General features: G+C 42.1%; 2 protein-coding genes and 1 pseudogene across 2 annotated transcripts in view; 1 reads left to right on the plus strand and 2 right to left on the minus strand.

Moving 5' to 3' along the window:
• The first annotated feature begins 42 nt into the window (after positions 1–42).
• LOC125006495 (dedicator of cytokinesis protein 3-like) overlaps positions 43–26702 on the plus strand; it is a 148339-nt gene continuing 121679 nt past the window's right edge. Inside the window, 3 exon segments of the mRNA XM_047582554.1 lie at positions 43–1285; positions 6380–6420; positions 14838–14893. Of these exon segments, the coding sequence (XP_047438510.1) occupies positions 1240–1285; positions 6380–6420; positions 14838–14893 (143 nt within the window). The 5' untranslated portion in view covers positions 43–1239.
• On the minus strand, positions 16658–19968 carry LOC125006451 (annotated as a pseudogene).
• On the minus strand, positions 23439–25568 carry LOC125006448 (nuclear factor 7, brain-like). The gene has a single exon (XM_047582493.1). It carries the CDS (start codon positions 25144–25146, stop codon positions 23746–23748), a length of 1401 nt encoding a protein of 466 aa, XP_047438449.1. The 5' UTR covers positions 25147–25568; the 3' UTR covers positions 23439–23745.

The raw sequence follows: 26702 nt of genomic DNA on the forward strand, positions 1-26702 counted from the left end.
CGGTATTTCTTTCCATGAATAATTACAAGTTCACAGCACGTTCTAAGATGAAATCTGGTGACATTTACAGCTCGGAGAATTAAATTTTATCAAGACGAACTGAAGAAACAGGGACAGTAACGTTTTCATTTACTTTGACATATTTAAGTTTTGAATTTAGTTTGGAGTAAGATTTTTTACTGGGGGTCAGAGGGGCTGTTTAAAGATAACCAACCATAATAATAGATGAAGTGATGATGTGGTTAGGGCGCTTCTATTTCACCTGGCAACGACCAATAGGCCTACTGTCCTCTGATTGGCTGATTGGTCGAGGATATTTTCTGATTGGTCGATGGTGGAGAAGGTGGAGAAACTAATATCTTTTAAAGCCTATTTGCAGCGAGTTTCATCATTCTTCGGCGTGAGAAATGTTTTGTGTGGCAGCTGAACTTATTGAACTTATTGAACTTATTGAAATGTCTCATGCTGCGTGAAACTTGAAAGTCCTGCTTCAACACATTTAAACTGCTACGTCCGTAATGTCAGTAGCAGCGTGACCAGCTACCGTAATAACTGTCGCTGTCGTCTGGGCGCAGCATTTTTTTCTCACTCGTAAAACGCTAAAATCGGGGACAGCTTTAGACGGGGGACAGGTCCAAAACGGGGACTGTCCTCAGAAAATGGGGACTTAGTCATCCTAAAAAACCCACAGAACTAGGAGGGCACCTTTTAGTTCTTCTGTGTTTCCATGGTCTTTTTGTTCTGCCACAAAATTAACATGTTTACCACCTGTCACAGTGTTGCATTCGCACCGTGTGCGGTCGGAAACAGTGTCTCGCGACGCTGTGTAATCGAATACACCGGTGTGCCGGTATTTTAAAAATTCATACCATGATGAAGATAAATAGCGATATTCAGTATGAACCGGAGTAACGTCCAGCCCTAGCTGTGGTGTAAAAGCCCAGTTTGTGTTCCTGTAAATGCTCTGGATGCAGCCAGTCGTTATTCTGACTTCGGTCTTTCATCTAAAATTTAGTGAAGCTGCACAGAAACAACTCTTTTTATTTTTTTTTATCCTTTGTTTTTTTAAAATATTCATTTTCCGACCTTTACTTGAGTCGGCTGTCGTTTCAAAGCACAACCAGCTCGTATGTCTTCTTTGAAAGCACTCGTGTTGTTGCAGCTCTGTGTTTGACCCGGTGAGTCACGGTCCATTTCCCTCCAGACGGCTACGAGGCCACCAGGTAGGAAAGATGCTGCATGGATCCTCCTGCTGCTGCTGCTGCTGCTGTCACTAATGTGCACGGTGAGAAATGAAGAAAATGCTTGTGGCTGCGTTCACACGTCTTTCCAATAATGAGCCCAAATAGCCTGGATCAGAGCCCAGGTTATTAGCCACCGTTCCTCCCATTGTTTTCTAGAAATGAGCAGCTGAGGCCCGGAGGTGTTGTCTTCTGAAGATAATGAGGGAGTTTGTCCTAAATCAGCCTCCGGTGGACGGGACACTTCTTCTGCTTCTTCACATTCTCTCCTGTCTTGTTGCGTATTGACTCACTTTTGAGGCTAATTTCATGGCATCCGGTCAGAATCTGACTTTTCCTTGATGCAACACGTCCAATGAGAGACGGGCTGATGCTCTGGTGGAGAAAGGAACCGATATTTATTAGAGAGGTGTTGTTAGTTGGTTTGTGCAGTTTTGGGAATTTTAAGTTTGCTATTAGACTTAAAGAGTTAAAGAGTGCACAGACCAAGAAGAAGACGCTTTAATCCAGAAACTAAAATGATCTTTAACTGTAGCTGATCAAATGAGAGCTGAGATAAAAAATACTAACCTGAAGAGACATAAGGACGGTGAAAAGGAGCTGGTCAGGATTTCCCCAGGTTTCACTCTTAAACTGTGGGTTTTAGTGGTAACACCTGAGAAGGCGCTGGGCTCCTCATCATCATCACATCATTACTGCAGGGACAGAGTCACAGTGAAGGACTCATTAGTCCAGGATGTCCAGGATGTCCAGGATGTCCAGGAAAACATCAGAGTGACATTTCTGATTCAGTCTCAGTCTTCAGATGGAAACACTTCTTAGTCTTAGTCGAGGAAACTCGTTGCATTGTCCACAAGTTTTACGTGGACAATTTGATTTCTAAACCTTAAAAGTGTAACAAACACAGAGATGTGCTGCTCAGATATCTGTCCTCAGTAAATATAACTGCTCATACAAATATACAAACATAATGAGGTAAAATCATGTAGGGTCATTTCAGATCTTTAACAATAATTTTAAGGTTTGCATCTTCAGTGATTTACTGTATTTACTTTTATATTTGGACGTATAAACATGAAGGATTCATTCCAGGAACTACACTTATGGCCAGTTTTAGCAAAAAGCTAAATGCTAATCCATTATCCTGTCCACTGTTTGAATATGTGCCAGGAAAATAACTTAATGTAGCGTAAAACATCAACTAGTATAGTGCTGCATGAGCCTAATGTAACTAAAATAATACTTAGATGAGACTAATGTAACTAAATAATACTGAGATGAGACTAATGTACCAGGAAGCAGTGTGTCCCTGGTGAGGACTGTCATCACCAGTTTGACAGTTTGTCTCCTCCATGTCCACAGTGTTGTCATGGTGCTGTCAGTGGTGATGGACGGGTAGTCTGGGAGGACGACAGGCTCTCAGTCCCGTCCCAGTTCAGCTCGGTGAGGTGACGTTAGTCGGAGAACCCGTCGGTGGCAGCGTTGCATAAACCGAGGATGATTGGTGTCCCAGCTGCAGCTCTCTCTCTTCTACTGAACCCAAATTAAAATGACAAACAGCCTCTCTGGAGCCATTACTGCATCAACAGGCAATTCCTTTTTTCTATAAACCGGTCGGAGGTGTCCTCTTCAGGGACGCAAAGACTCGTATTTGATGGAAACCTGCGTCTGTTGTGTAACTCTGCTTTTATAAAGCTGAGCCTACATTAATTCAACACAAATGGAGTCCGTCCTCTTACCTAGAAATGATTTACACTGATCATTGTTGTGGATTCTTTTGGTAAAAGTCTGATCAGGCAACAACCACCTGCTCTGTCACCTCTGCTTTCACAGATGTAGAACAGTGATAAACAAGCTGCATCCTAACTGATGCTTTTCATTCATGTTCAGTTCTTTTTTGTGTTCACACTCATGTTTCTATCCTAATGCATTCCCTAGCTCCTAAACCCAACGTAACCCCAACACTAGGCCCCACCAACACTAGCCCCAAACACTAGCCCCCAACACTAACACTAGCCCGCAACACTAGTCCCCAACACTAGCTCCCAACACTAGCCCCCAACACTAGCCCGCACCACTAGCCCCCAAACACTAGCCCCCAACACTAGCCCCTAACACTAGCTCCTAACACTAGCCCTAAAACTAGCCCCCTAACACTAGCCCCCAACACCTGCCCCCAACACTAGCCCGCAACACTAGCCCCCACCAACACTAGCCCCCACCAACACTAGCCCCCTAACACTAGCCCGCAACACTAGTCCCCAACACTAGCCCCCACCAACACTAGCCCCCAACACTAACACTAGCCCCCACCAACACTAGCCCCCAACACTAGCCCCCAACACTAGCCCCTAACACTAGCTCCTAACACTAGCCCTAAAACTAGCCCCCTAACACTAGCCCCCAACACCTGCCCCCAACACTAGCCCGCAACACTAGCCCCCACCAACACTAGCCCCCACCAACACTAGCCCCCAACACTAGCCCCCAACACTAGCCCCCGACACTAGCCCCCAACACTAGCCCCCAACCCTAACGAAACCCCAACACTAGCCCCCAACACTAGCCCCCAACGCTAGCCCGCAACACTAGCCCCCAACACTAGCCCCCAACACTAGCCCCTAACACTAACGAAACCCCAACACTAGCCCGCAACACTAGCCCCCAACCCTAACGAAACCCCAACACTAGCCCCCAACACTAGCCCCCAACGCTAGCCCGCAACACTAGCCCCCAACGCTAGCCCGCAACACTAGCCCCCAACACTAGCCCCCAACACTAGCCCCTAACACTAACACTACCCCCCACCAACACTAGCCCCCGACACTAGCCCCCAACACTAGCCCCCAACACTAACGAAACCCCAACACTAGCCCGCAACACTAGCCCCTAACACTAGCCCCTAACACTAGCCCCCACCAACACTAGCCCCCAACACTAGCCCCCAACACTAGCCCCTAACACTAGCTCCTAACACTAGCCCTAACACTAGCCCCCACCAACACTAGCTCCCAACACTAGCCTCCAACACTAGCCCCCACCAACACTAGTCCCCAACACTAGCCCCCAACACTAACACTACCCCCCACCAACACTAGCCCCCGACACTAGCCCCCTAACACTAGCCCCCTAACACTAGCCCCCAACAACACTAGCCCCCTAACACTAGCCCCCAAATACTAGCCCCTAACACTAGCCCGCAACACTAGTCCCCAACACTAGCCCCCACCAACACTAGCCCCCACCAACACTAGCCCCCGACACTAGCCCCCGACACTAGCCCCCAACACTAGCCCCCAACACTAGCCCGCAACACTAGCCCCCAACACTAGCCCCCAACGCTAGCCCACAACACTAGCCCCCAACCCTAACGAAACCCCAACACTAGCCCCCAACACTAGCCCCCAACGCTAGCCCGCAACACGAGCCCGCAACACTAGTCCCCAACACTAGCCCCCAACACTAGCCCCCAACACTAACACTAGCCCCCAACACTAACACTACCCCCCACCAACACTAGCCCACGACACTAGCCCCCTAACACTAGCCCCCAAATACTAGCCCCCAACACTAGCCCCCAACACTAACGAAACCCCAACACTAGCCCGCAACACTAGCCCCCAACACTAGCCCCCACCAACACTAGCCCCCAACACTAGCCCCCAACACTAACGAAACCCCAACACTAGCCCCCAACACTAGCCCCCAACACTAGCCCCCACCAACACTAGCCCCCAACACTAGCCCCCAACACTAGCCCCTAACACTAGCCCGCAACACTAGCCCCTAACACTAGCCCCCACCAACACTAGCCCCCAGCACTAGCCCCCAGCACCACTAGCCCCCAACAACACTAGCCCCCACCAACACTAGCTCCTAACACTAGCCGTAATCTTTACCCTAAACCAAATCTAAACAGACTGTAACCCTCAGAAAGTCTCACCACAAAAACATCATTAGTATTCTGCAGGAGTCCTCCCCCCGACAACACACTAAAGCCAAGAATGAACACACAAACACCCACGTCCTCACTTCACCCCGAACAAATGGACCCAGGCACCGCTGGTCCAGGCCCCGGTCTGATTTCCATATAGATGAGAGGCCAGGGAGTAAACACAGGCGTCTTAACGAGGGAGATAAATGAGTCCTGATTGGTTATTAATTAACCAGCCAATTAACCAGCCTCCATCTCCATATTCACATCAGATTATGTGGAGCTGCAGGGAAATGGATCTCCTGATCTCGAGAGGAGATAAGGGGGAAGTTGTCTATGAGACGTCCTGTCGGGTTAGTGCTGGTTCATCTGGAGCGTTATCAGCTGACACTTCCACAGGAATCTGCTCCACTTTAACTTTCTTCTCCGGTGATTCAGATAATGTCAGAAAACTGCTGAAAGTGGAGCTAAGCTGCCTTTCTGCTCCAGGAGCGTCGCAGCAGTCGTATGCGTCGTTCTGAGTAAAACGTCTCTTTGGCTTCAGTCGGTCGCCTCTACAACCATTTTCATTTCCACTCGGGTGGAGAACGATTTCCCTGCTGTCTGCAGTCCCAGGATACGAGCAATTTTCAGCTGTCAAGTTTTTACGTCAAGTTGAGTCAACTTTTCATGACAGCTTCCTACTCCACAGAGACATTAGGGGAATGTCCGTCCATGTGGAAAGATCTGCTGAGCTTCACAGGGACTAGAAGAAAGAGAAGAAGGGACTTGATCACATTTCATCCTCAGGGTGGTGGCAGAGTGAAACCAGACTCTGGTCCAGAGATGACGTAGAGCGACTGCTTTTATCCAGACGTCTAAAATACAAAGCGGTCCTCAGAAGGATAGATAAAGAGCTAAGATCTGTGAACTGAGTCCGTCTTTAGCTGCAGGACGTCATTCATGTCTCTGTCTTTGTCATGCATTCATAAATAATAATAATAATAATAATAAAAACATACACACACCTAAACTAGGCCATCAGCTGGTCCACACACACTCTCTGCAAGCCTTTCGTTGGTTGCCATGGCGACTTAATATTGACCGCTGAGTGATTTCCAGCTTTTTATTTAATGTGAGGTTGATGGAGTCGTGATAGAATCATATTTATGTGTTCATGTGTTTTAAAGCTTAACTCCTCCCTAATGTTTGTTCTTTCTTTCAGGATGGTACCGAGGATTCTCAACCAGGAAGCCCAACGTCAAGGTAACGCTCCTCTTCCTCCTCTTCCTCCTCTTCCTCCTCCTCCTCTTCATTCAGTCTGTTCAGTGGCTGTGAAGCAGGATGAATAAATCAGACTCTTCCTCTGTGTCCTGAGGCGTCCTCCCTTCCTCAGGTTGTTTCGGTTCATCATCGTCTTCGCTGTCTGGCAGAGTTTAAACGTGACTCAGAGGCAGACGCTGCCGTAGTTTGCATCTAAAACTAAAGCAGCCGTCATCCAAGTGGCTTCTTTGCTTCTAAATGACGCTTTAGGTTTTTATTAGGACATCTGTGGTTCAAGTCAAGTCAAAGTTTATTTAATTTAAAAACAGCCTCAGTTGAACCAAAGTGCTGAACAATCAGATCAAATATAAATGAATCAACATTGTTCATATGAAACAAATATGAGCTAAAATAGGCAATAAAACATAAGTAAAACTGACAATAAAAGCTTTATTTGCATAATAAACCCCAAGATAAAATGCTCTTTATCTGGGATCATCTCCTAATAAATCCATCTGCTCCATGTGAGGTAAACACCAGCTCTCCTCTACCATCAGTTCTAGTCTGATGAAGACCTCTGTCTCTTCCTCATGTGACATCAAAGGCCGACGCCAGCCTCAGACATTTGAAATCAACTCTGAGCAAATATGTTTTTAATGTTTCATCTGCTCCGATCACGGCTCCACTCATCAATAATGCATCGAGCCGCATCTCCATCCCTCAGCTTCAGCTTCAGCACCGACTCACGGCTACGAGTTTGGAGTTTGCTCATGATTGAATGGATCTGAAGACGATTAGCTGTGAAAAGAGACAACTTCAATTTAATGCTGTCAAAATAAATTAACGTGGATTAATCCATCATCATGATTAATCTGATTAAGTACTTTAACTAAATGAAGCGTCTGCAGCAGAACGACTGTGAACGTGTCTCAGTTTGTCCAAATAGAGTTAGCGTTAGCACCAGTTGATTCGGTAGTGATAAAGATGTCGCTAAGAAGACGCTAAACAGCACGTTGGTCCTCTCCATGGGACATTTGAGGACAAAGACACCAAGAAGGACCAGTGGAGACACATAAAGTATCATCACACTCTGCAGGAAGGAGTTTTCTTTCCAGCTTCAAACAGCACATGAACCAAGCCAAGCATACGTTAGCCGGGGATTCTGCTAGCACTTGGGCTAACGCGGCTAACAGCTGGAGACAAACCACCCCCTCTGTGGTAGTGGGCGGGACTTAGGCCGAACTAGAACAGTAACATACACATCAGTTGTTTTTTTTAAGGATGGTTAGGTCAGTTTCACATACTTAATATAATGTTGATGTATGCTTAAGTGTCAATTTTATGGATATGTTTTGTTTTAGTTCATTATTTATCGCTATAGAAACAAGATGTGACATGGAGACCACCAGTTGCCATGCCAACCCCTAGCTAGCTAGCTTGTGAAAGAATTGAAATGAACTTATTGTAACTGGTGGAGGTAGAGCAAAGCGTGGTATTTATTAAACAAAAAAAAACTGAGTCTGGAGGAAGTGTGAGCGGGTCATCGATGTCATTCCAAACTCACAAGATGACTCGTATCCCATGAAAAATAGCATCAGTTTGACCAATGAGAGGAAGTGGAGACGTGGCGTCCATATTTATATGCGGTCTATGGAGGAGACGTGTTTAGTCCATATTTATATACGGTCTATGGAGGAGACGTGTTTAGTCCATATTTATATACGGTCTATGGAGGAGACGTGTTTAGTCCATGTTTATATACAGTCTATGGAGGAGACGTGTTTAGTCCATATTTATATACGGTCTATGGAGGAGACGTGTTTAGTCCATATTTATATACGGTCTATGTAGAGACGTGTTTAGTCCATGTTTATATACGGTCTATGGAGGAGACGTGTTTAGTCCATATTTATATACGGTCTATGTAGAGACGTGTTTAGTCCATATTTATATACGGTCTATGGAGGAGACGTGTTTAGTCCATGTTTATATACAGTCTATGGAGGAGACGAGTTTAGTCCATGTTTATATACGGTCTATGGAGGAGACGTGTTTAGTCCATATTTATATACGGTCTATGGAGGAGACGTGTTTAGTCCATGTTTTATTACGTCTATGGAGGAGACGAGTTTAGTCCTGTTTATATACGGTCTATGGAGGAGACGTGTTTAGTCCATATTTATATACGGTCTATGGAGGAGACGTATTTATTTCCATATTTATATACGGTCTATGTAGAGACGTGTTAGTCCATATTTATATACGGTCTATGGAGGAGACGTGTTTTAGTCCATATTTATATACAGTCTATGGAGGAGACGTGTTTAGTCCATGTTTATATACGGTCTATGGAGGAGACGTGTTTAGTCCATATTTATATACGGTCTATGGAGGAGACGTGTTTAGTCCATATTTATATACGGTCTATGGAGGAGACGTGTTTAGTCCATATTTTCTTCACACAACAAAACTTTTCTGTTCTCAAACTGATTTTATTTTTCTTCTTCTTCCCCTGTTGGGTCTCTTTTATTTTTCTTGGAGGAGTTCATCTAACCCCAACACACCAGCTCTTCCCTCCATTATGAGCTTCTCTGTTGGACTGAGCTTTGTTCATTGTCCTGGTTTCAGCTCCCTGCTCTATAATTTCTGATCAGACGTGAAGATAAAATATCAGTGATTACACCGCAGCTGCAGAACTCTGCGTCTCCCTCTATTGTTGTTATTTGAGTCTTAGACAATGGGAGACTTTCAAAAGATTCTGAGAAGGAGACATTTCTACTTAACTGAGACTCACAAAGGAAAGACGAGCTATGGCGAAGGTTTTCTCCCACCCCGTCCTCTCTGAAGGCTTGGAGACGACAAACCGACATCTGAGAACTAACGACACCGAAAGCTAGGAAGAGCTACTGTTAGCCAGAAGGCAAGGAAGCTAGGAATACCTACTATTAGCTGTGAGACGAGGAAGCTAGGACGATCTTCTGTTAGCTGGGAGGCTAGGAAGATCTAATATTGGCTGCTAGGCTGGGTAGCTAGGAAGAACTACTGTTAGCTGGGAGGCTAGTAAGAGGAACTGTTACCTGGGTGGCTAGGAAGAGGAACTGTTAGCTGGGTAGCTAGGAAGAGGAACTGTTAGCTGGGTGGCCAGGAAGTGCTACAAACCATCGACAGAGCTGTCATCTTCTGGATCAGCTGATCTGTTCTACGGTTTATTGGTTTTTTAATCATTGTGTTATTGTGGAGATATTTGTGGATTTAAATGTTCAGATGAGACAATAAAACTCTCTCTGACTTCGTCTTTTGTTTAACTTTCAATTACAGAAAAATAAACCCTTGTGGAGGTTTGATGGGTTCCAGTGAAATAATTTGTCTCTTCAGGTTGTGTTAACTCGTCCGTTAGTTGTGTGTTTGTAGTCGTTGCAGTTTTGGAGGCCGAGCTAAATCTTTTATGACCCTGAGTGTCTTCACCTCTGGTCAGCGACACGGTTACAGACACAATCAATTATTTACCTGTTTAACCACGAGAAGGAAAAGTGTTGGTCTGAGGTCAGGAAATAATTCAGCTTTAAGAAATCACTGAGGATCAGTCTCATGAGAACGTTTCCTTTTATTAAAACTGTTCCAAACTTTAAATTACGTGTTTTTACTCCAAGTAAGAATCAAACTCGGTGTTAAGTTCTGGATGTGAATTCATCTTTGTTGTGAGCAGAACAGAGAAACACACAGATGTGGAGGAGAAGAGCTGATGGACCGATGATGGTGATGAATAATTTACAGGAGAAGGAAAAAGAAAGAAACCTTTAGAGTCTTTCTGACTGAGCTGTAACTGACCTCATCTGAGTTCATGGAGAAAGATGAGCATCCGTCTGAGAGTACAGGTTCTGTTTCTACGTCACAATGAATCAGAACGTCTGCAGGTTTTTACACTTTAATGTCCTGAAGGAAGACGACGAGGACACAATAAAACACATGAAACAGATGAAACAGAACTTCTCCTCCTAAAAGAACAGCTCTCATAATAATAATAGCACACGTTATAGTTTCCCTCCAAACCACCTCTTACCTCCTGGTTTCTCTGTTTCCATTAGGGCCCATCTGAAAATCAATGGTATCGATACCTAGACCAGTATCGGTATCGGATTGATACTAGCGTGCTGAGATTTCCTAAAACAACTGTGTGCAGTTAAAAACGGAAATTATTTAAATTTTCTACTGTTAAACTGTTTTATATTGTATTTTATCATAATCAACTCGCATAACTAAAGGAAAAATTACGAAGTTATTCGGTGATCATTGGTATCGATATCTACAGTATTTTCCCAGTATTTACTTGGTATCGTATCGATACCAACTTTCCCAGTATCGGCCAGCCCCAGTCTTCATGTCTCTGCCCTGGTGGTTCGATCTGAAAGGTCTTCTGGCGTCTCTGTGGCCTTAAAGAGAAGCCGGCCTGTTGTTCTTTAGGGTTTCCTGTCCTCGCTGCAGGAGGCCACTTTCCTGTTGGTGATGGAGGATGGAGGCGAACGCACATTTGCAGACAAACACATGTACATGAGCCTGAGATGTGTTGATGAATGAAGTAAGGCTGATGTATTCCCTCCTCCCGCCTCGGCTCGTCCTCTCCTCTGCAACACGTCGTAGAATATGAATGAATGTCTCCCTCTGCAGCTCCAGCTTCTACCGTGTAAACTCAGCTAGTTCCTTTTTTTTTTTTTATTCGCCCGGTCGCCTGAGATCCAAAGATTTTTACGACACAAAGTGGATAATTACTTCCTCATCTGAGGGAGAGTTAAGATGTAATGACGACGGGGCTTCACCTCTGAGACTGGAAAATGTAATATTTAATCACACGCAGAGTGAGTGGGTTTGTATTCTGTCATATTCTCAGAGATTTTTACTCTCTGATGACGTCACTGATATAAAACCCAGTAGAAAGCAATGAAATCTAGATTGTAGACCAGAGAACAGGCTGCTCACGTGCTGCAGACTGTGAGCTGCAGATGTGTATAGTCTGTATAAAAACAGGCTGCACATGACGTCAGTTTGTTCTTTAGTTATTTTTAATGTATTCTTCTTGTTTTTTGTTAACAGAAATGTCAACAGTGACAAGAAAATGTGAAAAAGCTAAGAACACCACATGTATACTAGAGGTGTGGTTAAAGACGTAAATAACATGATAATGAAATGATAATGTTTGCAGTAAATGTAACCGGGTTGGAGGCTGAGTTAACTGTTGTATGTCTGAGATGAGGGGCTGAGGAGCTTGTCTTTGACGTGGTCTATGAGTGGCTGCCACTGGAGAAGGATTAACCTCCGTACCAGTAATTTGTTGTTCAGAGTTTTGTACCAACAACATTCTTATTATTAACCCCAGAGGTGGCAGTTCGAGCAGACCTGGGCATTTTACGGCCCTTTGCTCATTCCCGTCTGGCCCGCGGTCTGTCAGTCATAATCACAAATGAACAAGTATTTATACTGTTCATACAATACGACTGTGTTGCTTTTATTTTGAGCCATGATGTGTTATTTACATCATGACACTGTTAATCTGTAAATTCTTCAAAAAGTAAGATTCAAACAGCTTCTTGCATCTATTAACCCTTTAAAGCCTGAACGGATCGCTGGCATCCGTCAAAGCGGCTGATTATAAATTACCGTAAGTCACAGTGGTTTGGTTCTATTGATAATATTCATTGTGACTGAACACTGGTTAGTTGTGCTTTTGCCTGAAAGACCTTCGTGACATCTCAAGGGTTTAACTAACTTTGTTTTTACCAACAAATTCCTCCAAACAAGTCTCTCTTACTGAGGCTCCGTGATCGTTGCTCTCCAACCTGCAGCCACAGCAGCATCATCATTACAGTAATGGCAGCGTCTTTTCTAGAAAGCGCAATTTGAATATTGTCCATCGGGGATTACGGTAATTCAAATACAGCAAACTTCTCTTTGTGGGCAGACGGACATTCAGGTCTTAAAGGGTTAAACATTTATTGAGATTTATTGAGATATAGAAAATAATTCATGTAGCTACATGGTCACTTCTTGGTTCACTGACGTTTTCCAAAGACGACAAAGTTTCCAACATTCCAATGTGTTTTATCCAAAACTACAGATCGATTGTGTTTCATTTTCCTCTTCAACCTACAGCAAAACTCATAAATTTAAACAGATATTTACAGAATATTCTTATGATTCTGATTACCAGTAGCAGCTTATCAACATATATAATTGACTGCTTTTGACAATGGGAGAAAATTAATATTGAGCAGAATAAAGTTCTAGTTATCGTTTGGTTTGGCCTCCAACACAGTTCAGATTTTTCATGTGACCCCTGTAGAAATTTATTGCCCAGCCCTGAGTTAGAGGGTCTGGGCTGGTTTTGAATTGAAAGGCGTCTGATGGAGCTTTGAACAAGCTAGAACCCTGCAGGTAGAGTCCTTTAGTCCTGCGTGGTGTCCACCTACTGTCCTGTGACGGGAAGTTCGGGTATAATGATGTATAAATAGTTTGGCTGAAGCCAAGTTTTCCCTTGTTCCTGCAGCTCTAGGAGCGAGAACAAACGTGTCTCTTCATGGACTAGACTACGACACAGACTACACAGCGTCCCAACTTTCTGCTGTAACGAGCTTTAGTCCCTAATTAGAGGCGGTAAAACATGCTCCACTTCTCTGTCTTTGCTCAGTCGTCCTCGTCTCAACATGTTTTCTGGTTTTAGGTGCTAACTGAGAGCATCTCACAGGGAATGAAACCACTGACCCACTGGTCCACGGCTTCATGTTTACATTTAGTCCTATTAAAAGAAATGCAGAAACCTGACGCCCCTGCACATGTTCAACATTTAGCGTGTCCTGTTTATTAGTTCATCATTATTTAAAATGGTTCCCATGGTCCAATCTCCCTGGACTCCAGACAATAAAATATCAAAGACAAGCATCAAAGTCTCAAAGAAACAAAAATGAGAAAACATACATAGAAAATTCTTCTTTTCTCAGAAATAAAGAAAGGGAAGTAGAGCGGTCGTCCAATAACCCAAAGGTTGGCGGTTCTGCCCCCAGTCTGTCCTACCACCACCTTCAATGTAAAGAAACTCTGAGTGTCTATAAAACAAATGAATTATTATTATTATTAAAACATTTAAGTACAAGTGTCACATGACCAAAGCTCACTCAGTCAGGATGTTGTTATTCTCCTTTTAAAACCAGCCTTTCTTTTAATTACCTGAACCTCAGCTGGTCGACTGTCCTCCTACTGTCCTCCTACTGTCCCCTGTCCTCCTACTGTCCTCCTACTGTCCTCTGTCCTCCTACTGTCCTCCTACTGTCCTCCTACTGTCCTACTGTCCTACTGTCCTCCTACTGTCCTCCTACTGTCCTACTGTCCTCCTACTGTCCTCCTACTGTCCTCCTACTGTCCTACTGTCCTCCTACTGTCCTCCTACTGTCCTTCTACTGTCCTCCTACTGTCCTACTGTCCTCCTACTGTCCTCCTACTGTCCTTCTACTGTCCTCCTACTGTCCTCCTACTGTCCTACTGTCCTCCTACTGTCCTCTCCATAGAGTCAGTCTGAGGTTGAAACTAATCCGTCCACTATTTGCCCCTCGAGTCTAATATCAATGAGTGAATGATGTTGTTGTAAAGAGTCTGGGAGTTAATTAATTAATTAATTGTTCTATGGTCGTTTATTAGAACATTAACAGACCCAAGAACCAGACTCGCAGCCTCGTGTTGTGTTTTTTTAGAAGACTGAACTATGTTATTGTTGGTGAAGTAGAGGATCAGTAGAAATACGTTTGAATTAAATGTTTCGGTGAATGATGCTTTAAAACGTGCAGATGTTTCTGTTCCTAATATTTTGGCGACTTTTCTTTTGGGGTAAAATCTTCAATCTGGCTGTTATGTCATAGTCTTATAGTCATTTTCTTCTATTCTACTGTTTTATATTTGTCTGCTTTTATAATTTCTTATCTCTTTTATCATTGTCTTTATTTTGAGTGTTTCAGTGTTTTATTCTATATTTTTCTTCATTGTATTTTTAATGTTTTTATATTTTACTATGCTTTTTTTTTATTTTACCATTTTTGTATTTTATTGGTCTTTTATTATTTTATCTTGTCTTTTTATCCAGTGCACATTAGTCCTTTCTCTCGTTTCACTATTTATGTGTATTTTTGTCAATAAAAATGTGAAAACGTGACTTTGAGTTTACATCCATTTGTTTTCAAAGGTGCTATAGAAATAAAATTTTATTGATTGTTGTCGGTGTCCAGAGAAGAAACATTTAGATCTGACTTCTGGTATCGTAAATCAGAATTAAATAACAGTTTGAGAAAAACCTTTATAAACTATTACCTGGAAGGACTTGGATAAGTGGAGGAGATAAACTTTAAATAACCTGTGTCTCTTTCCGTCTGTTTCTTCTTCAGGGGGTTTTTCCTGCCAGCTACGTCCACTTGAAGAAAGCTGTGGTCACCAACCGAGGGTACGTTCACAAACCACTCACGCCTCTGAGCTCTGGCTGCTTTGTGTTCACACTGGCTTCATTTACCGCACATGAATAGTTGGATCTGCCGCCACTATCACAGCAGATCAGGTCCCATTTAACATGAGATGAACACTTTGTTGTTCTCATGTCTGTTTTTTGAAACTTCTTCTTCTGACCTGATTGTGAGTCGATGCGTCTGCTGTATCTGGGATGATGCCACAGTTTATTTTACATTTTATCTTCCTCTGTGGCTGAAGCCATTTAAGATGTAATTTGGTGAAATCTGTATTTCTGTTTTCAGACTCTCTCTCTTACTAAGCTGTGAGCCTCCTCCTTTTTAGATTCCATGCCAAGTCCAAGAGTACATATTTTAATACATTTGCATAATGATTTGAAAAAAGGCTCCTTTTTGGGTTAAAAAAAAAAAAAAAGGAATCTTTGAATAATCAGAGTAACGGAGCGTGTCCCGATTTGCATAAGAGTTTTTTAATTAAAGGCGAGGAGCGTAAATTAATTGGAATTAGTGAATCCTTTACAGTTCCAAGTGTCGGCCTCCGGGGCAAAGACAGAAGAGAACTGGAGTCGGTTCTGTCTAGATTTATGTCCACAAAACAAGGATGAAACAACTGGACCTGTAGAGGTTTCTGCAGACGTTTCAATCAAGTATTAAAATCTAAACGACTGGTGGAGAGTCGGGATCCTAACGTCAAAGCGGATTCCTGAGAACTGAACCCTTGGAGCAAACAAATTGTTGGATGAACGTTGACCTGGATGACTGAGATGTGGGACCAGTCAGGCTGCTTCAACCCGTCGTAGTCGTCGGATGAGATGATGCGTTGCAGTGTTTAAGGAAAAAGCCTGAATCTAAACATCAAATAATTGTGTCCTGCAGAGGGCAGTAATACGCCCAGTAAATAAAACCTGACAAACCTGAAGAACAGTAAGAAGAAGATGGAGCAGTTTAGTCTGGTTGTTGGTTGGTGGCCAGAGCTAGCAGTGATGCTAATGGCGATGCTAATGGCGATGCTAATGGCGGTTCTATGTAGATTGTGTTTGCTTTTTCACTTCCTGTAGCTTTTTGTAGTCTAGAGATTGTTCTGTGTTTTGAGCCGCGTGGACACGGAGAAATACTAAAAACATAAACTATTTAAGTAACTCTGTTCTTGAAGAAGCCTGAAGAACGTGTTGCATTGTGGTTTGTTTCAGTCGTGACTTTGAGTTTTAGATGGATCTCTGTTGGTTGTTGATGAACTGAGGCCTCAAGCTTGTCAGGATATTATCTGTCTGCTTCTTACCAGGATGAACCCACTCATTTAGAAACATCAGAAACCTCCTTCTCTTCAGGATCTCACCAGAGATAACCACCCATACGCTACATCATGCTAACAGACAAAAGTGTCCTCTTCAAAAACGCCCTAAACATAACATATGTTAATATTTTTTTCCTGTATCTTTTACATAATGTTTTAATCCACTTCAGTCCTAATCATAAATACCAAAAAAATAAATAAACTGGACGCTCCAATAGTTCATTCCATTACATGAAATAGTGACATACAGCAACATGCTCTTTTATGTCCCCACCACATAAAAACCTACAGATCAGAGTTTTTGTCTCACTTGGCTTCCTCAAAGACATCCTGGCTTTACAGTGTTTGCATCCTTCACAAATATTTACATTTCTGCGTAAAAATGACAAAAACATCAACAGATTTTTAAAGTAGACAAAGAGAATCCAGTCAAACACATGGAACACAAATATTAGACTTGAGAATTTATTCAATCAAGAACATGAATCACTGGTTAAAGTCAGTGAAGCATTGTCTCCAGGTCCTACATACTGCTTGCTTCAGGTCCTTTATAAAGAAAGTTATCATCTCTAGATTCAACGTGTCTTAAGCTATAAACACAATGATCTAGTTCCAACCACCAGATATTAAATGTGTTTTCATTGGTTCCAGTGACGTAACTGACCCAACACCATGACGACAAAACTACAGTTTATATGATCACTGACATTGATTAGTTGTTACAGCCCAATAAACATTAATAATCATCCTGTTTATCTCTAACTGATCTGATTCACTGACACAGAGACATTCACTGGTAAAATCTTCACTGGTTTGAGTTTATGTCCAGTGTAAATGAATGGAAACATCCTCTCAGTGAAAGTGTGTGTGAAGGTGTGTATGTGTGTGTTAGTATCAGGATCAGAGAAGGACAGATTTCCTCTGTTCCAGTCCAGATTCACTCTGATCCTCTGGAGCTTCTTCTCTACTGGGAGATCAGTGGAAGGAGCTGGTGGTGAATATGTGTAGTATTTACCTCCATAGAACCTTAATACCCACAATCCAGATCGTATGAGTCCCTTCCTCTGGACAGACTCTGCTAACACACCCAGTAACCATCCTGTGTTATCTCCAACATCAGCATCCCAGCTGTGAGTCCCTGAGTTAAAGCCCTCAGAGCCCAGGACAGACCAGAAATAATCAATTCTCTCTGGATTATCAGGAAGTTGTTGTTTATCTCCTAATCTCACACTGGTCAGATCTTCAGACAGGATCAGATATGGATAAGCAGTGTTTGGATCCATAATGACAGGAGTGTAGGAGACCAGGTCCTTCATGTTGTTCCAGATGTTGAAGGCCAGGTTGCCCAGATGTTTGGCCTGGTCTATCAGAGCTCCTGAGGGCAGCTGTGGATCATCCAGCAGGGGGCAGCGCTGGACTCTTTCCACTGCAGCCTTGTAGTTGTTGAGGAATGAGACGTCTTCAGCTCTCAGCTCCTCCTCTGTGGCTCTGACTGTGTCTGAAAGAGCTGCTATCTCTCTGCTCAGAGCCTCCATCTTCTCCTTCATCATCTGACTCTTCTGCTCCTCTTCCTCCCTCAGTGCAGCCATCCTGGCCTCCTCTTCCTCTGCTAGAAACTGGTGAAGCTTCTTGAACTGCTCCTTAATCTGCCTCTCTGTGTGTCGGCCTGGACCTTGATGTGTTTTTCTGTTGCATCAAACTTCACTTTAACTTCTTCATAAACCTTTAACTCTCCTTAAGGGCTCCAGAGTTTCCTGAAGGTTCTTCTTGTGCTGTGGTGCAGCTTCATTGATGGGTCTGAATCTGTGGTTGGAGTGTTTTTCTGAATCTCTGCAGACGAGACACACTGGCTGCTGATGGTCCAGACAGAAGAGTCTGAGTTTCTCAGAGTGCAGACTGCAGAGAGCCTCTGGAGATCTCTGATCTCTCTCCTGTAAGAAGGACTCACACAGGTTCCTCAGCACCAAGTTTATAGGAGGTTCAGACTTTGAAGATCTTCTCTTACAAACTGGACACTGGTGTGTTGGTTTGTCTCTCCACCAGTTCTTCAGACAGACTTTACAGAAGCTGTGGCTACATGACAGAAGAACAGGATCTCTGAAGACCTCCTGACAGACCGGACAGCAGAGATCCTCCTCTAATCTGGAAGCCATTTAGTCTCTGAGTGAAGCTGGAACACAGCAGACACAAGTCCAGTCAGTCATGTTTCACTGCAGAGCTGCTCAGCCTGAATTTTTATATAATTATCCATTTATTTATTTATTTTTGCTGATTTGAGGCTCAGAGGACCATCCCTGAGGAGACTACTACTATGTGCAGTACAACAATTCATAATCCATGAGTCACAAAGGACAAATAAATATAATAAAATCTATTAATCACAGAAAAAAATATATAAATGCTACATAAAACTCAAATACTACAAATAAAAATCAACATATCAACTATCGAAACATACTGTCATTGCGGCAAATGGTGGAAACATCCGCTACTGACATTGTCAGTTTTTGTTATTTGGGGCTGTTCTTGTTATTGTCTAAATTTTGGGGTTAATAAATGTTAAACTAATGAAAATGGTGTTTCTTCTCATACATTATTCGTAATATCAAAGGGAACTTTTACTTATTTCATTAAAATTCAGACCAAATAGGAAAAGCACTCATGTAAATAACAGTATCCCTAACTTATTGTGAGTAGTGTACGTACATGCATTATTAGAAAGAGCGAGAGTAATCATTATGCAAACTTCTAAATGCGTCACAGGGTGACTCTAATAAATCTTGTCGAGTACTGAACAAAGACATTTTACCGCGGTATACGGTATTACCGTGACTAATTAAAATTACGAAGCAGCGTCTATTTACACAGACCACCTCGACTGGGCGGAAGCCGGACACAGAAAAAACAAAGAGAATCCGGTGGATTTTCAAAATAAAATACTGCCGGTCGTAAAAACAGACAAAAGCGAAACTTATTAACTACGCAGCATATTTACACACGTAGAAGCATGTTTAGAAGAACATAAACCGGGGAAATGGCCAAATCTGAGCGAGTAAACAACGTCTGCCGGGCTAAACGCTTCTGAAACGCTCCCGGTAGGTTTTGAAGTTGTGTGCAGGACGAACCAAATACACGACGCTCACGCAACGCGCCGCGGACGAGCCCGACGGCTTCACCAAACTGTTGGCTTGGGCCTACACCGTTCAGACACTGAATACCAGACACTGATAATGAGACTATAACAACATAATGTGCACAATATTAACTACTTTTATTAGCAACAGCTTAAGAAGTGCAAATACAACAGTCAAACAATTCATTTAACATAATGATCCAGAACAGTGGACATAGAATCATGTTTTAGGCACTGAATTAATTATATCTTATATTTAATCCTTATCTCCTATATAAGTGCACTGCAACTTTTTAATGACATCACATAAATCATAAATCACATACTAACTGTAATAATACTGGTCAAATTTGAAATATTAATTTTAAATCAGAAACGTAATCATTTCCTTGTTTTCATGAGACACCAGACAGCACAGAAAGCAGGAAAGGCCTTTCTACTAGTTTCTTTACTTTCACTTTGAGTATTTGAATATTTTTTAGTCAGACGCTAGTTTATTTGATTATTCATGTCCTAGTTGTGTAATGAAGGTGAATCTTACCGTTTTGTGTCTTTGAGTCTCTGGACTGTTTCAGGAATAATCTGTTCTCTGGTTGATCTCTGGTCAGTGGGTGGGGCTTTCTCTGGTCAGTGGGTGGGGCTTTCTCAGGTTAGTGGGTGGGGCGATGTCAGGTTAGTGGGTGGGGCTTTCTCAGGATGGGGGGGTTGTATAATCATATCATTATTTCCGTAATGTAGGCATGAACATGTCTGTGATGTGCACATGATTTGTGACATTTTAAAATATGAATCTGAACATTTAAACAAGGAATATAGACGCATAACCTCATTTGTTGAGGAAATGCATACACAACTGGAAAACACAACACAGACTGCTTTACCTTCTTCCTCTTGGCACACCTCAAACCCCAAACTACACCCGTTAAAGACTCCTGTCTGCTTTGCAAACAGCACTAACTGATCTACTAAGAGACCATCAATGTAGCCCTCCACTACACTCTACACCACCTACATTCATCTAGGATCCTCCACTTTCTGCTGAACAGAGAACAAAGGCTAAAGATCTTGTTCATCAAGGTTTTGTCCTTCCACCTCAACTCTTTGGACTATACACCAGTGACCTCCTATCTAACTACAGCTCGGTAAAAACATTAAAATATGCAGATAACACAACAACAGTCAACCTCATAACCAACAACCATGAATCACAATACCAGGACTCAGTGGACAGCACAGTCAAATGTGCTGACAACATCCTCCAACTTCTAAAACAACACAAATCACATCATCATCATCATCATCATCATTACACGCTCTGATCACAATTTGCAGTTTACATTGTTTAGTGCACAAATGTCATATTATGCCAACACACAGTCTGGTTAATGTGGTTATACAATCCTTATGTGGGTTGTTCTAGACCAGGGGGATTCAATTCAAACTCAAAGAGGTCCAGTTACTAGGTCCCAACCTAATGTCACTTGAGATAGTGTACCCTGATGTAAATAAAATCAACAACGTACGCACATTTCTATATCATTTATTGTCAAATATCAAGTGTTTTCAAAGTAATAGTCTATACTTTTAACATACCAATAGTCTGAACTTATAGAACTACAATCTATTTGATTGTCTTGGCCATTGATGACGCTCCTGACGTATTAACAATATTAGCGGCGCATGCAGGAATGATTTATCTTTATTAACCATTTAAAGCCTGAAGGATCCGTCAAAGCGGCTGATTTTGATTTACTGTAACTCACAGTTGTTTGCACTGTTAACAACATTCAAAGTGTGGCTGAACACTGGGAAGTTGTGCTTTTGCCTGGAAGACCTTTGTGACATCTCAAGGTAAACTGACTTAGTTTTTACCAACAAATTCCTCCAAACATCTCTCTCTTCCTGGGGCTCCTGAACCTGGAGCTGACAGCAGCGCTGCGTCATCATTATCCTATGGCAGCTTTTATTTTCAGAAAGCGCAACTTCCCAGTGTTCAACCACACTTTGAGTTCCATCTGTGAGTTACGGTAATTCAAGTACCGCAACCTTCTTTTTGTGCGCACACGGATGTTCAGGTCTTAAAGGGTTGATATTAGAATTTTAACGGGTCCGGGGAGAACCGTCACTGGATCCGTACCCGGACCAGGGTCCAGCATTTGGTGATGCCTGGTTTAGATGGATTCTTTTCTTTTAGTATCTTTTTAGCAGCACTGCAGGTTTAGTTTTGATGTTTGTGTTGTAGGGTGATTAATTGTGTTACCAATAAATAAATTTTAATGAAAATTCAGTTAGAAATCTTTGTTGAGAGTCTGTTGCAACAAAATTATGATAAACCTTTTTGTACCTCTTACTATATTTTATTTTTTGATCTTCCCTTTCCCAACATATTAATTTGCCCTATTGTCCAGAACTTTAAGGTTGTGGGATCTGTTACAACATAATACCAGATGTATTCTGGGAAAACATGTTCCGCTTGCACACGCTCACTAGCTCGCCCTCAAGCATTCAGGTTGCGGGTAACTGCAGTACACTTGATCTTTTTAAATACTTTTAGGTTACTTGACCATATTCATGTAATCACCATCCTGTCACTGAGACAACATACAAGATTCAAGATTAATTTATTGTCATTATGTGTGTACATAATGACATTTTGAATGGTAGCTCCTGGCTAAAGTAGGACTGTTTTTCCCCACAAAAATCCAAATAAGCTTGAACAAACCATAAATGGTGAGTTAGTAAAAACAGACACCTGGTATATGTTCAACAAACTTTCTCTCAATATCAGTTTAATGCTTCTACAGAATGCTCTTCCATTGTGAGTTGCTGGATACAGTTACCATCAGGAAGCTTGTGTAGTGTAGCAGACTGTCCATAAACTAAACCATAAACTAAGGAACCTCGTTCCACCAGGATACAAAGGAACAAAACCAAAATCACTGGGAAAAACAAGGCTGAGATGTACTAGCTTTGATATTGTGTGGAGGACCACAGATAATTTCTGATTATGTTAAGAGTCTTAGTTATGAACATCACTTCTATCTTATTCCACCTATTTATTTATCCCCATTATTCACACACTTCAACATTTACTCAGTGGAGAAGTAGTAAATAAAAATATAACATTTATTTTCTCAAGAAAACTCACATGTCCTCTACACGTTCCTGCTCCTGGTTTCAATCTGTCAGTAACACGAACAAAGTCCACATGTGAACAAAGGGCTCGTCCTCATTAAATTACTACTACACATCTTAAACAATAGATTTTCAGCTCTTTGACTCAGATTTAGTTTTTTGCTTGGAAACAGTAAATGATATCTCCTCGTGGCTCTGAGTTTTAGATGGATCTCTGTTGGTTGTTGATGAACTGAGGCCTCAAGCTTGTCAGGTTATTATCTGTCTGCTTCTTACCAGGATGAACCCACTCATTTAGAAACATCAGAAACCTCCTTCTCTTCAGGATCTCACCAGAGATAACCACCCATGCGCTACATCATGCTAACAGACACAAACAGACTCTACAGACACACCAGGAATCACATTTACTCTCTGTCTCCACTTCTTCCTGTCGGTCCTGTGAAGGAATCTGCTGCTTCCAGCTTCAAACTTAGAATTCTACAAGGTTTCAGCTATTTGTTAACACTCGTTCCCTGATAAGGACAAAAGTGTCCGATTCCATTTTTTACATAACTTAGCAGTAATTGTTCCATTGTTACCATTAAAAGACAAAAGTGTCCTCTTCAAAAAAACCCTAAACGTAACATATGTTAATATTTTCTCCTATATCTTTTACATAATGTTTTCATCCACTTCAGTCCTAATCACAAATACCAAAAAAAAAAAAATAAACTGGACGCTCCAATAGTTCATTCCATTACATGAAATAGGGACATACAGCAACATGCTCTTTTATGTCCCCCACCCCATAAAAACCTACAGATCAGAGTTTTTGTCTCACTTGGCGTCCTCAAAGACATCCTGGCTTTACAGTGTTTGCATCCTTCACAAATATTTACATTTCTGCGTAAAAATGACAAAAACATCAACAGATTTTTAAAGTAGACAAAGAGAATCCAGTCAAACACATGGAACACAAACATTAGACTTGAGAATTTATTCAATCAAGAACATGAATCATTGGTTAAAGTCAGTGAAGCGTTGTCTCCAGGTCCTACATACTGCTTGCTTCAGGTCCTTTATAAAGAAAGTTATCATCTCTAGATTCAACGTGTCTTAAGCTATAAACACAATGATCTAGTTCTAACCACCAGATATTAAATGTGTTTTCATTGGTTCCAGTGACGTAACTGACCCAACACCATGACAACAAAACTATAGTTTATATGATCACTGACATTGATTAGTTGTTACAGCCCAATAAACATTAATAATCATCCTGTTTATCTCTAACTGATCTGATTCAATGACACAGAGACATTCACTGGTAAAATCTTCACTGGTTTGAGTTTATGCACAGTTCCAATGTATGGAAACATCCTCTCAGTGAAAGTGTGTTTGATGGTGTGTATGTGTGTGTTAGTATCAAGATCAGAGAAGGACAGATTTCCTCTGTTCCAGTCCAGATTCACTCTGATCCTCTGGAACTTCTTCTCTACTGGGAGATCAGTGGAAGGAGCTGATGGTGAACGTGTTGAGTATTTACCTTCATAGAACCTTATTCCCCACAATCCAGACTCTATGTGTCTCTTCCTCTGATCAGACTCTGCTAACACACCCAGTAACCATCCTGTGTTATCTCCAACATCAACATCCCAGCTGTGAGTCCCTGAGTTAAAGCCCTCAGAGCCCAGGACAGAACAGTAATAATCAAACCTCTCTGGATTATCAGGAAGTTGTTGTTCATCTCCTCCTCTCACACTGGTCAGATCGTCAGACAGGATCAGTTCTGGATGAGCAGTGTTTGGATCCAGAATGACAGGAGTGTAGGAGACCAGGTCCTTCATGTTGTTCCAGATGTTGAAGGCCAGGTTGCCCAGATGTTTGGCCTGGTCTATCAGAGCTCCTGAGGGCAGCTGTGGATCATCCAGCAGGGGGCAGCGCTGGACTCTTTCCACTGCAGCCTTGTAGTTGTTGAGGAATGAGACGTCTTCAGCTCTCAGCTCCTCCTCTGTGGCTCTGACTGTGTCTGAAAGAGCTGCTATCTCTCTGCTCAGAGCCTCCATCTTCTCCTTCATCATCTGACTCTTCTGCTCCTCTTCCTCCCTCAGTGCAGCCATCCTGGCCTCCTCTTCCTCTGCTAGAAACTGGTGAAGCTTCTTGAACTGCTCCTTAATCTGCCTCTCTGTGTGTCGGGCCTGGACCTTGATGTGTTTTTCTGTTTGAACAAACTTCACTTTAACTTTTTCATAAACCTTTAACTTCTTCTTTAAGACTCTTTCCAGAGTTTCCTGAAGGTTCTTCTTTAGATCTGTTGCAGCTTCATCGATGGGTCTGAATCTGTGGTTGGAGTGTTTTTCTGAATCTCTGCAGACGAGACACACTGGCTGCTGATGGTCCAGACAGAAGAGTCTGAGTTTCTCAGAGTGCAGACTGCAGAGAGCCTCTGGAGATCTCTGATCTCTCTCCTGTAAGAAGGACTCACACAGGTTCCTCAGCACCAAGTTTAAAGGTGGATCATCTCTTGAAGATCTTCTCTTACAAACTGGACACTCCTGTGTTGGTTTGTCTCTCCACCAGTTCTTCAGACAGACTTTACAGAAGCTGTGGCTACATGACAGAACAACAGGATCTCTGAAGACCTCCTGACAGACCGGACAGCAGAGATCCTCCTCTAATCTGGAAGCCATTTAGTCTCTGAGTGAAGCTGGAACACAGCAGACACAAAGTCCAGTTAGTCATGGTTTCACTGCAGAGCTGTTCAGCCTGAATTTTTATATAATTATCCATTTATTTATTTGTTTTTGCTGATTTGAGGCTCAGAGGACCATCCCTGAGGAGACTACTACTATGTGCAGTACAACAATTCATAATCCATGAGTCACAAAGGACAAATAAATATAATAAAATCTATTAATCACAGAAAAAAAAAAAATATATAAATGCTACACAAAACCCAAATACTACAAATAAAAATCAACATATCAACTATTGAAACATACTGTCATTGCGGCAAATGGTGGAAACATCCGCTACTGACATTGTCAGTTTTTGTTATTTGGGGCTGTTCTTGTTATTGTCTATATTTTTGGGTTAATAAATGTTAAACTAATGAAAATGGTGTTTCTTCTCATACGTTATTCGTAATATCAAAGGGAACTTTTACTTATTTCATTAAAATTCAGACCAAATAGGAAAAGCACTCATGTAAATAACAGTATCCCTAACTTATTGTGAGTAGTGTACGTACATGCATTATTAGAAAGAGCGAGAGTAATCATTATGCAGAACTTCTAAATGCGTCACAGGGTGACTCTAATAAATCTTGTCGAGTACTGAACAAAGACATTTTACCGCGGTATACGGTATTACCGTGACTAATTAAAATTACGAAGCAGCGTCAATTTACACAGACCACCTCGAGTGGACGGAAGCTGGACACAGAAAAAAACAAAGAGAATCCGGTGGATTTTCAAAATAAAATACTGCCGGTCTAAAAAACAGACAAAAGCGAAACTTATTAACTACGCAGCATATTTACACACGTAGAAGCATGTTTAGAAGAACATAAACCGGGGAAATGGCCAAATCTGAGCGAGTAAACAACGTCTGCCGGGCTAAACGCTTCTGAAACGCTCCCGGTAGGTTTTGAAGTTGTGTGCAGGACGAACCAAATACACGACGCTCACGCAACGCGCCGCGGACGAGCCCGACGGCTTCACCAAACTGTTGGCTTGGGCCTACACCGTTCAGACACTGAATACCAGACACTGATAATGAGACTATAACAACATAATGTGCACAATATTAACTACTTTTATTAGCAACAGCTTAAGAAGTGCAAATACAACAGTCAAACAATTCATTTAACATAATGATCCAGAACAGTGGACATAGAATCATTTTTAGGCACTGAATTAATTATATCTTATATTTAATCCTTATCTCCTATATAAGTGCACTACAATTTTTAATGACATCACATAAATCATAAATCACATAATAAGTGTAATAATACTAGTAAAATGTGAAATATTAATTTTAAATCAGAAACGTAATCACTTCCTTGTTTTCATGACACACCAGACAGCACAGAAAGCAGGAAAGGCCTTTCTGCTAGTTTCTTTACTTTCACTTTGAGTATTTGAGTATTTTTTAGTCAGACGCTAGTTTATTTGATTATTCATGTCCCAGTTGTGTAATGAAGGTGAATCTTACCGTTTTGTGTCTTTGAGTCTCTGGACTG

The sequence above is a fragment of the Mugil cephalus genome, chromosome 4, assembly GCF_022458985.1.
Source record: "Mugil cephalus isolate CIBA_MC_2020 chromosome 4, CIBA_Mcephalus_1.1, whole genome shotgun sequence".
In the NCBI taxonomy this organism is placed as follows: domain Eukaryota; kingdom Metazoa; phylum Chordata; class Actinopteri; order Mugiliformes; family Mugilidae; genus Mugil; species Mugil cephalus.

Coding starts and splice junctions, on each gene's coding strand:
- LOC125006448 (XM_047582493.1), bottom strand. CDS start 25,146: ATGGCTTCCAGATTAGAGGAGGATCTCTGCTGTCCGGTCTGTCAGGAG.